Consider the following 15,749-nt stretch of genomic DNA (forward strand, 5'->3'; position numbering starts at 1 on the left):
TGACATGTACCTTATAACTCTTCCTGAAAGGAAGTTCAAAATGAAAATCATCAACATGCTAATGGAGGTAAAGAAAGATATTCAAGAACTCAGGAATGAATTCAGGTCGGAGATCCAATCACTGAAGAGCACGATGGAGGGTATTAAAAGCAGGTTGGATACAGTGGAAGACAAGATAAATGAAATAAAAACTAGAGAAGAGGAATACAAAGAAGCTGAGGCACAGAGAGAAAAAAAGAATCTCTAAGAATGAAAGAATATTGAGAGAACTGTGTGACCAATAAAATCAGAACAATATTCACATTATAGGGATACCAGAAGAAGAAGAGAGAAAGGGATAGAAAGTGTCTTTGAGGAAGTAATTGTTGAAAACTTCCCCAGTCTGGGGAAGGAGATAGTCTCACAGGCCATGGAGATCCACAGATCTCCCAACACAAGGGACCCAAGGAGGACAAGACCAAGACATATAGTAATAAAATTGGCAAAGATCAAGGATAAGGACAGACTATTAAAAACAGCCAGAGAAAGAAATAAGGTCACATACAAAGGAAAGCCCAACAGGCTAACATCAGACTTCACAGCAGAAATGTTACAGGCCAGAAGGGAGTGGCATGATGTATTTAATGCAATGAAGCAGAAGGGCCTTGAAACAAGATTATTTTATCCAGCATTATTATCATTTAAATTTGAAGGAGGGATTAAACAATTTTGAGATGAGCAAAAGCTGAGAGAATCTGCCTCCCACAAACCATCTCTACAGTCTGTTTTGGAGGGACTGCTATAGATGGAAGTGTTCCTAAGGTTTAATAGCTGTCACCAGCGGAAATAAAACCACAGTAAAGAAAGTATAACTGCTAATTACTAAGCAAATGCAAAATTAAATCAAATATCCCCAAAGTCGATCAAGGGATACACAAAGAGTACAGAATATGATACCTAGCATATAAAGAATGGAGGAGGAAGAAAAAGGAGGAAAAAAAGAAAAGAACCTTTAGATTGTGTTGGTAAAAGTATATTAAGTGACTTAAGTTAGACTCTTAGATAGTAAGGAAATTACCCTTGAATCTTTGGTAACCACTAATCTAAAGCCTTCAATGGCAATAAGTACATACCTATCGATAATCACCCTAAATGTAAATGGACTAAATGCACCAATCAAAAGACACAGAGTCACTGAAAGGATGAAAAAACAAGACCCATCCATATGCAGCCTGCAAGAGACTCACTTAAAACCCAAAGACATACACAGACTAAAAGTGAAGGGATGGAAAAAGATATTTCATGTAACTAACAAAGAGAAAAGAGCAGGAGTTGCAATACTTGTATCAGACAAAATAGACTTCAAAACACAGAAAGTTACAAGAGACAAAGAAGGACATTACATAATGATAAAGGGGTCAATCCAACAAGAAGATATCCATTATAAATATCTAAGCTCCCAACACAGGAGCACCCACATATATGAGACAAATACTAACAGAATTAAAAGGGGAAATAGAATGCAATGTATTCATTCTAAGAGACTTCAACACTCCACTCACTCTGAAAGGCAGGTCAACCAGACAGAAAATAAGTAAGGAGACAGAGGCACTGAACAACACAATATAACAGATGGACCTAACAGACATCTACAGAACTCTACACCCAAAAGCAACAGAATACACATTCTTCTCACGTGCACATGGAACATTTTCAAGAATAGATCATATACTAGGCCATAAAAAGAGCCTCAGTAAATTCAAAAAGATTGAAGTTTTACCAACCAGCTTCTCAGATCACAAAGGTATGAAATTTGAAAGAAATTATACAAAGTAAATGAAAAAGTCCACAAACACATGGAGGCTTCACAACATGCTCCTAAATAACCAATGGATCAATGACCACATAAAAACAGAGATCAAGCAATATATGGAGACAAATGACAACAATAATTCAACATCACAAAATCTGTGGGACGCAGCCAAGGCTGTGCTAAGAGGAAAGTATATTGCAATACAGGCCTACTTCAAGAAAGAAGAACAAACCCCTATAAGCAGTCTAAACTCACAATTAATGAAACTAGAAAAAGAACAACAAATGAGGCCCAAAGTCAGTAGAAGGAGGGACATAATCAAGGTTAGAGCACAAATAAATAAAATTGCAAAGAATAAAACAATACAAAGAATCAATGAAAGCAAGAGCTGGTTCTTTGAGAAAATAAACAAAATAAATAAACTCCTAGCCAGACTTATCAAGAAAAAAAGAGAGTCTACACACATAAACAGAATCAGAAATGAGAAAGGAAAAATCACTATGGACACCACATAAATACAAAGAATTATTAGAGAATACTATGAAAAATTTTATGCTAACAAACTGGACAAACCTAGAAGAAAAATACAAACTTCCAAGGCTCACCAAGGAAGAAAAAGAAAATCTGAACAAATTACCAGAAATCAAATTGAACTGGTAATCAAAAACCTACCTAACAAAAAAACTCCTGGAACAGATGGCTTCACCATTGAATTTCATCAAACATTTAGTGAAGACCTAATACCCATTCTCCTTCAAGTTTTCCAAAAAACAGAAGAGGAAGGAATACTTCCAAACTCATTCTATGAGGCCAGCATCACTCTAATACCAAAACCAGGCAAAGACACCACAAAAAAAAGAAAATTACAGACCAATATCCCTGATGAATGTAGATGCTAAAATACTCAACAAAATAATAGCAAACTGAATTCAAAAATACATCAAAAAGATAAACCATCATGATCAAGTTGGATTTACGCCAGGGATGCAAGGATGGTACAACATTCGAAAATCCATCATCATCATCCACCACATCAACAAAAAGAAGGAAAAAAACCACATAATCACCTCCATAGATGCTGAAAAAGCATTTGACAAAATTCAACATCCATTCATGATAAAAACTCTCAACAAAATGGGTATAGAGGGCAAGTACCTCAACATAATAAAGGCCATATATGACAAACCACAGACAACATTATACTTAACAGCATAAAGCTGAAAGCTTCTCCTTTAAGATCTGGAACAAGACAAGGATGCCCACTCTCCACACTTCTATTCAACACAGTACTGGAGGTCCTAGCCACGGCAATCAGACAACACAAAGAAATAAAAGGCATCCAGATTGGCAAGGAAGAAGTTAAACAGTCCCTGTTTGCAGACGACATGATAATCTACATAAAAAACCCATAAGAATCCACTCCAAAGCTACTATATCTAATATCTGAATTCAGTAAATTTGCAGGATACAAAATTAACACACAGAAATCTGTGGCATTCCTATACACTAACAATGAACTAGCAGAGAGAGAAATCAGGAAAACAATTCCATTCACAATTGCATCAAAAAGAATAAAATACCTAGGAATAAACCTAACCAAGGAAGTGAAAGACCTATACTCTAAAAACTATAAGACACTCATGAGAGAAATTAAAGAATATGCCAATAAATGGAAACACATCCCATGCTCATGGATAGGAAGAATCAGTATTGTCAAAATGGCCATCCTGCCTAAAGCAATCTATAGAGTCAACGCAATTCCTATCAAAATACCAACAGCATTCTTCAATGAACTAGAGAAAATCGTCCTAAAATTCATATGGAACCACAAAATAGCCAAAGCAATCCTGACAAGGAAGAATAAAGCAGGAGGAATTATGCTCCCCAACTTCAAGCTCTACTACAAAGCCACAGTAATCAAGACAATTTGGTACTGGCACAATAACAGACCCATAAACCAATGCAACAGACTAGAGAGCCCTGATATAAACCCTACCATATGTGGTCAATTAATATATGATAAAGGAGCCATGGACATACAGTGGGGAAATGACAGCCTCTTCAACAGCTAGTGTTGGCAAAACTGGACAGCTACATGCAAGAGAATGTAACTGGATTATTGTTTAACCCCATACACAAATGTAAACTTAAAATGGATCAAAGACCTGAATGTAACTCATGAAATCATAAAACTCTTAAAATACAACACAGGCAAACATCCCCTGAATATAAAAATGAGAAACTTCTTCCTGAACGCATCTCCTTGAGCAAGGGAAACAAAAGCAAAAATGAACTCATGGGACTACATCAAACTAAAAAGTTTCTGTACACTAAAGGACACCATCAACAGAACAAAAAGGCATCTTACAGTATGGGAGAATATATTTATAAATGACATATCGAACAAGGGTTTAACATCCAAAATATATAAAGAACTCACACGACTCAACACCCAAGAAGCAAATAACCCGATTAACAAATAGGCAGAATATAGGAACAGACCCTTCTCAGAAGAAGACATTCAGTTGGCCAACAGGCACATGAAAAGAGGCTCCACATCACTAATCATCAGGGAAATGCAAATTAAAACCACAATGACATATCCTCACACCAGTAAGGATGGCCAGCATCAAAAAGACTAAGAAAAACAAATGCTGGCGAGGATGCAGAGAAAGGCAAACCCTCCTACACTGCTGGTGGGAATGTAAACTAGTTCAACTATTGTGGAAAGCAATATGGAGATTCCTCAAAAAACTAAATACAGAAATACCATTTGACCCGGGAATCCCACTCCTTGGAATTTACCAAAAGAATACAACTTCTAAGATTCAAAAAGACATATACACCCCTATGTTTATCGCAGCACTTTTTACAATAGCCAAGATATGGAAGCAAACGTGTCCATCTGTAGATGAATGAATAAAGAAGATGTGGTACATATACACAATTGAATATTATTCAGCTATAAGAAGTAAACAAATCCTACCATTTGCAACAACATGGATGGAGCTTGAGGACATTATGCTCAGTGGAATAAGCCAGGCGGAGAAAGACAAGTGCCAAACGATTTCTCTCATTTGTGGAGTATAACAATGAAGCAAAACTGAAGGAACAAAATAGCAGCATACTCAGAGACTCTAAGAAGGGACTAGTGGTTACCAAAGGGGAGGGATGTGGGAGGGCACGTGGGGAGGGAGGAAGAAGGGGATTGTGGGGTATTATGTTTAGTACACATGGTGTGGGGGATCACAGGGAAAACAGTGTAGCACAGAGAAGGCAAATAGTGAATCTGTGGCATCTTGCTGCACTGATGGACAGTGACTGCATAGGGGTATGGGCGGGGAGTTGATTATATGGGTAAATGTAGTAACCACATTGTTTTTTCATGTGAAACCTTCCTAAGAGTGTATATCAATAATACCTAAATAAAAAATGTTTTTAAAGAAAAGAAAATAAGAAGAGAAGTTTAGAACCCAACAGTAATTACAGAAGTTCAATTTTTCCAAAGGGGCCCACAAGTTTAAAGTAAGTAATTTAGTATTAGGGGGTCAGAACTCTCTTCTCACCCCCAACTAGCATACGCATACTACATGCACAAACACTGAGAATACATTTGGTACCATTAATCTTACAAACTCATCAACTCTGATTATCACTGCTAAACATCCAGGTAATAAGCCTCAGATGGCCAGAAAAGGCAAATGTATCAAATCTTCAACTACATCATACATGTTTAAAGCATTAAAATTAAGAACTACCTTTCTTCTTTGTCCAGTGTTTTCTTCTCTGCTGCAGTGACTTTTTTGGGTGGCACAGGAGGCATCACTTTTCTACATATCTCTTCAATGATGCGCTTGCTAATTCTGCTTTGCAATGCAGCTTTTAGTAAAATTCTTTCTACTGCAGTTACACCATCGCCATGACTGTATTTAGGAATTTCTGGTTGGATTAAAATTTCTATGTCATCAAGCCAAGGAGGATAGTAGGAATTTTGTTTTCCTGAGAGTTTGTGGTGAAGTTTAATTAGCAAAGACAATATGCTTTCTTTAATTTCCAAAATGGCTGTAGTTAACTGTGGAGCTGAACCAGGAGCAGACCATTTACTGGAAGTTTTTGGACGAACGACCTGATTTGCTTCACTACTACTGCGGTTGATGATCTCCTGAAACTTCTTTCTACGCTCTGCTACCAAGCTGAAAACTTGAGCTGTACCAGAATTCTACCATTAAAAAAGAGAAAGAAAGAAAAATCAAAAGTTATTCAGTGTCAAGTTTAAAAACATATTAGTACTACATTTTCCAAAAGGAATGTTCAACATTTCATCCAAAGATTTCTTCAACAGATTTGCCCTATAAGTAAATCTGTAGGGGACCTTCACCTCTTTTTTTGTATATACGTAGTCCACTCAATCTTGACACATGAAAAAAAGGAGATTATCTACAATAATACCTGTTTTGTTGCAACCTTCTGGCTCATCTACCAGGGAAAACAGACAACACTTGAGCAGTATCTACAGCCACATTAAAGAGGAATCATAAACTAAGTTCCTCATCAATTTATAAGAATAAAAGCTGTTCTATCCAACATTCATCAAAAATACTACACTCTTTGTTAACTTCTAGAAGACTGCATTTTCCAGTTAAGAGAACTATAATTTTTTTTTCTAAATCTGAACTGCTAATTAATTTCATTTTTAACAAACTTCAAAAAGTTTGAAAATTATTTCTAACATAAATGCTGAAAGTTACTAAAATGAAATATAAAGATGAAAAATTAAATATTTGAATACACTGAAATTTTAATTTTTTATTTAAACAGTTTTAAACTATTTTTCTCAATAATTTATCTTCTAAACAGTCTTGTTGCCAAAGCAGTCAAAATGCATTAGAGATCTTAGAAATCATCTTTTAATTAAGATGTGAGTTAGTTTAGTGGATTTCATTATTTTTTTAAGCAAGCATAGAAAGGATGTTCCAATAACAGTTGAGCTTTTATAACCTAAGTTATGGTTTATATTATTTTTTTAATATCCAAGCTGTTGCTGTTTTTCAAAGTACTCTCTATCAGCATTAGAGATAAAAGCTGCCTCTTAAGATATTCTAATATTTTAATCAAAATTCTTTATAGTGTTCATAGCAAAAACATACTGTGAAAGACAATAAAAGTGCCTACAAATGAACCCTATGAAGAAAAATGACTGAGTATTCTCTACTCACAAAAATGTAGATTGTAGGGATTAGACTTACTGAAATTTAGTTACATGGGATGTCATTTCAAGGTTTATCATTTCTGCCTCTTAAAAATTAGGTAATTAAGATACATGCAGTGAGAGAGCTGTTTTTCAAAATGAGTCCAAAAACACAATACATGGAGTTTAAGATTTTTGTTGGCTTATTTTATCAGTTAATTAATTGCCAGAGAAACAAACAAACAAATCTATAAATGGGCATGCTGCCAGAAATTTAAGATTAAATCTATTTTAACTTAGGAAACAGTCATTCATTTTTAAGATATTAGAAACAATGCTAAATGGAAACAGGCCCAAATGTGCTCCTCATAATTGGTCGAAAATAAAATACTACTTCTACTTTCTCACACTACTTGGAAAAACTCACTATTAAATAGACAGTGTTATTTTTTTAAAGTTCAATAATATGAATTTTCTTTAAAATTAAGGTTAAATCACTATATAAAATACACGCATACATACATTAAAGAAGCATTTTTACAAATTTAACCATATTAATTAAACATACACACAAATACTTCAAAGTGTTTTTCCCCATTTCCAGTTAAAGCCATGTTGCTAGTTAATGTAAGTATCACACACATCTACCTCTCTTTGAAGAACTTTAGGCCGTCGTGAACTCTGGCAGATTAAAGGAAAAAGATGGGTAAGGCAGAAGTTGCTTAGATAAATCAGAGGAAATAAAATTTGAAGTTATCTACAACCACATTTTCTTTTGGATATCATAGGATGATCTAAACAATATATCCCTACATAACAAAGCCTTTTTTTTTTTTCTTTCTCTCTTTCACACTTACTTGTAAAGAACCCAGGCTATCAGAGCTGGTACTTGCAGATGGGTCTCTCTTCACTTCGGGAGCAGTTTCTGGAACTCTCACTCTGACATAGTTTATAAAGTGTCTCATGTTCGATACTAAGCTACTGCCAGGAAACCAACTGTCATGACAACGTTCAGGCCCACACACTGGTGCCTAAAAGATAAACTTAATGAGTACCAAACTCTGCCAAGTCAGGTCTAAGATAAAATGAAATCTAACAAGCCACAAATATCATCCACTGCCTTATTCCTGAATCCCTTACACTCTCATCCACAAATTATAAAGTGCTAATAAAATCAAATTCAAACACAAAATACAGGAATATACTTCTCAACACTAACATGGTAAATCCAATGGAAGTCAACTAAATTTCTCCTCAAAAAATACATTTTTCAATCTAGAAATACATAACAGTACAGAATATTTTCCACCATCCTTTAGTACTGACTCATAATACTGTGAAGTATTATGCTAATTTGGACTAATTGTTGAAGAAAGTCTGAAAAATCAACCAAAAGTCTTCCCTAGTCTTAGAGCAGTCTTAATGATCCATTAGTATCTATGAAAGTATTTATGTTGATTCAACTGGACTATAACATACTGCTTGTTTGTTTGCTTTTTATTTGTTTTTGTTCATTTCTTTTTGCTGTTAATATGTTTTATTTTGTCTTTTTTAGAAGGAGGGGATGAGGAAAATCTTACATTTGAAAAATCAATTTATAGTAACAATTGTTTATATGGAAACAATACTTCTAAAGTCTTGAAAAAACATTAACAACTTCTATTCTTAAGTACTTGAAACATTCTCTTTTTCTCCCATATATATAATATTCACTCTATTAACTTAAAATCTTTAGTAGAATTTGCTACTCAAAAATGGTCCTCAATCAAATTATTAGAATTTCTAGATTTAAGTCCTAACATAACAATTGTTTACCAGTACTTGATGTTATTAGCATAACACCAAAAATGCACTGGGTATTTTTCTTATATCTATATAGTATGAATTAAAAATTTTAAATTCAGTAATTCCATAAATAGAGTTTAATGCATCAGTGAAACTCTAAAAGCACCTATGTATCTGAAGATCAAAAAGGGTCTTTTCTAAGTAGTTCTTCAGAATATCTTATAGAAGTATGATATATCCATATACAATTCAAGATGACATACTACCTTTAAGGTATGCATAACTTTAATATTCAAAAATATAAGAAACTACTTACCTCTTCATCTGATTCCTCTTCTGCTGAATTTTCAAGTCCTAATTCAATCAGATATAAAACCATGCAGAGCACATGTTCTGACAGATTTTGATGATCCATCAAAATCTTTAAAAAGGAAAAAAATGCCTCATAATTACTTTTTCCACAAAAAATATCATTTAAATATCTAAAATAATTTTAAAGTTATAGATGAAAATGACATAATCATACATATATCACAACCAGATATGTAAGTAAAGCTACATCTTGGTGAAAAGACAAAACCAATAAAAAAAGAGGTTCCCTCTCAAGATCACCTAGTTTTTTAAGCAGTATCTAGAAATACTAGTTTGCTATCTCCTAATGTTTAACACATTAAAGAGTCCACTAAAACCATTATTATAAATAAACTAGTATCTAATAAAGTAATTTAGTAAGACTATTTTACATCCTAATTTGCTGACTGATGACAAGAATATCACATAAATAAGTTTGCTAAATAGGATAGTTGTTGTACATATGGTTAGCATAGCACCTTTCATACAACTGGGAGCACGATAAATGTTCATGGAACATCAATGTTCTTAAAATCTGTCTCTAAAATTGAAGTTCGAAGCCTGAGTATTTTATGTGGTTGTATAAATGTGTATATTAGCATGAGGTTTATATGGTAAGAAAGGAAAACAGGATGCAAGTGGTTAGGAGAGAGGCTTCTATGAGGAAACCCTGATAAACCTGACCCTATACATGGACTGTACAAAGCCAGCCTCACATATCTTATTCAGGATACCAGGGCTAGCCTACACCAACCTCTCCTTTAGGGCAATGCAATAAATACTAACCAGAAGATACTTAAAATACAGTAAGAAAAAAGTGGCCTGGCAGCTATCATACTGTCCTCATTATAAAAAGCCATCTGGCAAAATAAGGTAAGAGGAGGAGGTTCTGCGGCGAGTTGGCATTGTCAGCTTTGGGTGAGGCTACAGAGTGAAGAGGAGAGAGTCTTGGCTGACGCTCACAGAAACCGCCCAGATGGCTGAGGGGGCTCAGAAAGACTTAAAAGTCACTTACAAGCTAATCTGCTGTGACTAAAGAATAAAGACTCAATTTAGTAACTTTTTGTTTTGACTACTGAGAAGGCTTTTCCATTCATCTTTTGTGCGGCACAGTGGTAAGGAGTGTAGACTTTGAAAAACTTGTAAAACCTGTTTTATACGAATTCTGTATGGACCTATTTGACCTTGAGCAACAGACTGTGGCCTTAGTTTTCCCATCTTTAAAACCAGAACTGTTGTGAAAATTACCTGAGTGAATGTAGGTAATTTGCTCAGTGCATTAACTAGCAGCTGGTGTTACAAACAGTCGGTAGGTAGGTGGTGCAAGTGGTGGGAGGAGCAGGAGCAGCAAAAAGAGGGGACTGGAGACTGGGAACAGAGGTCAGCCCTTTCTCATCCACTGCTTCAGAGCGGAAGCCAGGGCTCAGCCGTAGTGTGAGCAATGATTGAACATGGATTTCATTCTCCTGACTATCGCCTGTCAGTACTACACTGCCTGCTCTTGATAAAGTGAAACATTACTAGCTAAATTCAAATAAATTTTGGCTTGAAATTCTGTGACATTACATTGGACAGCTTCAAATGATTAACTTAAAAGCTAAGAAAAATATCACTTAATTAGGTACTGCAAAAAAAAAAAACAGAATGATTCTTCTGGGGAGTTTTATTAACATGTTCCATATTAATATTTTTTAACATTAAACATGGAAGGAGATGAAATGGTTTACTGACATTGATTTTTTGGAAAGCTGACTTGCCAACACAGCATCAATTAGAGAAGTTTTACCAATTATTATAAGGGCAGGAAAACTATTATACAGTTAAGATTTTTTTAAGTTTGTTCATAAGTCACTTTTAACTGAAATATTGCCATTCTATATTTGATAAAATACTATTTTTAAATTAGGCAAATGAAAATGTTGGAAAAATATAACATGATGGAATGTAAATCACCTGTAGTAACACATCTTTAATTTTTAAATCATGAACTAACATTACTTATTAATCACATGATACTCAGTTTCAGCATCTGAACTAGTTATCTAACCTTTAAAATTCAATAATCATATTTGAACAACTAGAATAACAAAACTTAAATTCATAAGGATTTGTGCTATGTTAATGTATATAAGTGTATACAGTGTTTAAAAAATCTGGCACTAAGTAAACTTTCAAAAATCTCTGTTATTTGTAAGATAAATATAATTATCTTTTTAGTAAGAAAAAATATTCTACTTTTTTAAATAAAGTAAACATTTTAAATTATTTTCCTGAATAATCCTCACAGAAACTAATGAATTAATGATTATGACACACCCTTACACATATTTAACGTATAAATACACTTTGCTTTATAAATGGTACTTTTATGTAAATATTATCCTTTGGCATTTTTATTTGAAATTTACAGAAATAAATTCTAATCTGAGTCTTTCTATTCAAATTACTACTATACCTTGTAAAGCAGAGTGAATAGCACAATGTGTAAAGTTTTACAGTGCAAAAGTCTCATAAGACCTTTATAGCTAGGATGGAGTGGCGTCCTTTTCTTGTAGGGAGGCCAGGGATTTCCAGGGAATTTTCCACTATGTTTTAAACTGTAAAAAAATAAAATAAAACTAAAATTAGATGACAGACTCAAGATTAAACTGTGGTTTAAACAGTGATTTACAATTATTAATCTTGTCACATTTTTCTATGCAGACCTATTTTTAATCAAATTGCTCAAAAATGCCAAACGGGTATCTATTCTCTCCACAATGAACATTACAATTTCCTTTCATATTGGGTAAAAATAAGTAGAGAGAGCTAAGCTGGACACTAGGGAAAATATGAATAGGAAAATGTTAACAAAGAGAAACAGAAGGGATACAAAGTAATAAAGAAATATCCAGTTGCAACAATTAACAAAAAAGATTAACTAAAAATTCTCTTCCTACCACCAGCTGAGAAAGCTGGATAAAAGATAAAATATAATCTTCTTAATGCACATTTGAACTCATACACAAAAATGTGGAGTTCCCCAAATACCAGAAAATTAGGAGTTAACAACGAACACTAGCACTGTGTTTGTCAGCAATTTTAAAGTCCTTAAGCAAGCAGATCCCAGGGCATTGGGCTTATGTAAGGCTCAGAGTTGGAACTGAGATCCCACATAAAGCTGAGATCTTTGAGAAGCTTTATTTTCAATAAAAGTACAACTCAGGAGGAGAAATAAGAAAGCCTGTATCTCTTCTGTGATGCAAGAACAACAAGATCCCCAGAAGATAATAATTAGGAACTTGTATACGAGTAACAGCATACTCAATACATAAAAGGCAAAATCTGAGAGAATAATAAAGAGAAATTGAAAAATTGTAATAGAGGATATTAACATACTTCTGTCTAATAGAAAGCCCAAGAAAAATACACTGGTAAGGATTTTGAAAATTTTAACACAGGTAACAAGCTTCAACCAAAGACAAAAGAGGAACATCCAATCACAGCACACAAATAATTTTAAGTGCACTCAGAACCTTTATAAAAGTTGACAGACTATTAGGATGCACAATAAATCTAGAAAATGCCAAAAGACTGACATACAGACCACAACTACTTGTCATAAAGCAAATTAAACAAGAAATCAACTAAAAGATAACCCAAAACTCCAGGCATGCAGACACCTTGAAAACTCTGTTCTTTGAAATTCAAGGGTCATTGTAATCATAATAGAAAATTCTAAATATTTAAAACCTAAATTTATATATTAAAAATTGTGGGACACCACTAACACAGTACTTGGAAAGAAATCCATAACCTTAAGTGTGTAAGTTTTTTAAAGCATCCAAGAAAGGGGGGAAAACCCAAAAAAGCTAAAAAAAGGTAACAACAAATAAAGAGGAAAAAAAAAAGAATGAAATAGCAAACAAGGGTGTGTGTGTGAAATCCCAAATTAGTTTTTAAAAAAAATAAAACTGTCAGTCTTCTAATAAGACTAATCAAGAATAAGATACAGTAAACATAACTACATAATAGGAATAAAAAGGCAGACAGGATTTTTAAATCATTAATTATACACAAGACAAACTAGATTTCTTAGAAAAATATAACTTGGCAGTCCTTCTTAAGAAGTAAAAATACCAAAAGTTTCTGTGATGACTGCCCTTGTACTGTTCACCATGTAACTTATTCACTATGTAAGAATTTGTTCTCCATGTAAGAACTTGTTCGTTATGCTTCAGAAGACTGGAGACTGACGAAAATTAGGCTTGGGGTGGATTAATGATTGTGCATTGAGCATTGACTCCCCTATACAGAATTTTATTGTTGTTAACAACCATTTGATCAATAAATATGAGAGATGCCCTAACAACAACAACCAAAAAAAAAAAAAAAAAAAAAAAGAAGAAGTAAAAATACTGAGCAGGACTATAACCTTTAAAGTGAATCAATAATTTGAAATTATGATACCCTCCACCAAAAATATTACATGAGGCTCAGGTGGTTGAATAGGCAAGTTCTATGAAAATTTTAAATACACATGAATAAGAATGAAGTTGGACCACTACTTCACACCACATGTAAAAATTAACTCAAAGTATATCAAAACTTAAAGGTAAGAAATAAAACTATAAAACTCCTAGAGAAAAACATATGCATAAGTCTTTGTGACCTTGGATTAAGCAACAGATATGAAACCAAAAGCATAAAAAACAAAAGAAAAAAATAAATAGAACTTCATTGAAACTTCTGAGCTTCAAAAGACACTCAAAAAAGTGAACAGATAACCCACAATCTATTTTCAAATCACATATCTGATAAATTTAGTATTAAGAATATATGAAGAGTTCTTAAATTCAATAATAAAAAATCAATCCAATTTAAAAAAGGACAAAAGATCTGGACAGTTCTCCAAAGAAGACATATGAATGGCCAATAAGCACAGGATACATGCTAACTTCATTAGTCATCAGGGAAATGCAAATAAAAACTACGACACCTGCAAGGAGGATGACTATAATCAAAAAGTCTGATAACAAGTGTTAGTAATGATGCAGAGATATTGGATGCCTCAAACACTGCTGGCAGGAATCTAAGATGGTGCAGTCACTTTGGCAAACACTCTGGTAGAGCCTCAAACTTACAGAGTTACCATAAGACCCAGCAATTCCACTCAATAAGCATATACTTAAGAGAAATGAAAACATACGTCCACATAAAAATTTATATATAATGTTCATAACAGTATTATTCATAATAGCTCAAAAGTGGAAAGAACCCAAAATATCCATTAACTGATGAATGGATAAATGAAAGTGGGATATCCCTAAAATGGAATATTATTTGGGAATAAAAAGAAACAACTGGAATGAAGCTTGAAAACTTTACGCTAAGTGAAAACAGCCAGTCACAAAAGACCACATTTAATTCCTTTTATATGAAATGTATAAAATAGGCAAATAATCTTACTACGCTGATGGACAGTAACTGTGAAGGGGTATGTGGGGGGTACTTGGTGAAGCGGGGAGCCTAGTCAACATAATGTTCTTCATGTAATTGTAGATTAATGATACCGAAATAAAACACACAAACAAATAAATAAATAAATAAAATAGGCAGACAGACACAGAAAAATAGATTAGTGGCTGCCTAGGACTGAAGGACTGGGGGAAACAAGTAGTGGCTGTTAATGAATACAGTGATGAAAATGTAAAATTTATTGTGGTGATGGTGGCATAACTGTGCATATACTAAAACCACAGATTGAACCTCACACTTTAAATGGGTGAATTGTATTGTATGTGAATTGTATCTACATAAAGCTGTTAAGAAAAAAACTTCAATGGGGGCACTCCATAATATGCATGAATGTAGCAACCACATTGTTTTTCTTGTGAAACCTTTATAAGAGTATATATCAATGATACCTTAATTTTTAAAATGCTAGGAAAAAAATAAATAAAATTAAATCTCAAAAAAGAAAAAAAAACTTGAAGAAGCAGATAATCTCTATCTCCTGACAAAAATTTGAGAGCAGCAAAAAGGTAAAAGATACACATATAATTCTATGATGCTAATATAATCTTGTTCCTAATATAAAGACAGGATGATAAAATTATAACACTATCACTTTTAATAACATAATGGAAAAAAATTCTTTAAAAAAATTAGTAAATCACATCAGGCAATATTTTACTTAAATAAAAGACTACATCATGATGAGACAGGGACTGTGGGTATAGTCAGAGTAGGGTGAGGGCCTCCAGAAAGAGTAAGGCAGGATATTTACAGTCAGAGCAATGTAACTACATGCAAATAAACCCTCTACCAAAACTCTGTGTGAAGTATTAAGCTCAAGAGTCATTCTTCAGTAAGATCAGTTAATATTCCCTAGATAAAGGAAAGTAGCCCATGTTTTTATTATGCTAATCGTTTGTAATCATGGGTAAGATTCACTTTAGCATGCTGAAAGGCCCGGGCCTATGTGCTGTCTTTCCTCCGTCAGACCTGATGAGGTGATTTGCAAACTGGGCAACTAATTTAGCATGCAGGCCCAGCCATAAACAACACAGTAAAAGGCAGGAAAGATTTCATCCATCTTAAAGATAAGACTGCATTTTAACACCCACTGAGTTAAGAAGTAAGATTCTTTAC

At 33.7% G+C, this 15,749-nt stretch overlaps 1 protein-coding gene across 1 annotated transcript in view; it reads right to left on the reverse strand.

The window, feature by feature from the left end:
* Nucleotides 1-15,749, reverse strand: part of UBR3 (ubiquitin protein ligase E3 component n-recognin 3) — a 296,154-nt gene that overhangs the window by 155,381 nt on the left and 125,024 nt on the right. The window contains exons 20-23 of the mRNA XM_057503934.1: nt 11,572-11,713; nt 9,082-9,186; nt 7,838-8,011; nt 5,551-6,011 (exon numbers count right to left, since the gene is read on the reverse strand). Of these exons, the coding sequence (XP_057359917.1) occupies nt 5,551-6,011; nt 7,838-8,011; nt 9,082-9,186; nt 11,572-11,713 (882 nt within the window). The remainder of the gene's footprint in view (nt 1-5,550; nt 6,012-7,837; nt 8,012-9,081; nt 9,187-11,571; nt 11,714-15,749) is intronic.

The sequence above is a fragment of the Manis pentadactyla genome, chromosome 6 (assembly GCF_030020395.1).
Source record: "Manis pentadactyla isolate mManPen7 chromosome 6, mManPen7.hap1, whole genome shotgun sequence".
In the NCBI taxonomy this organism is placed as follows: Eukaryota; Metazoa; Chordata; class Mammalia; order Pholidota; family Manidae; genus Manis; species Manis pentadactyla.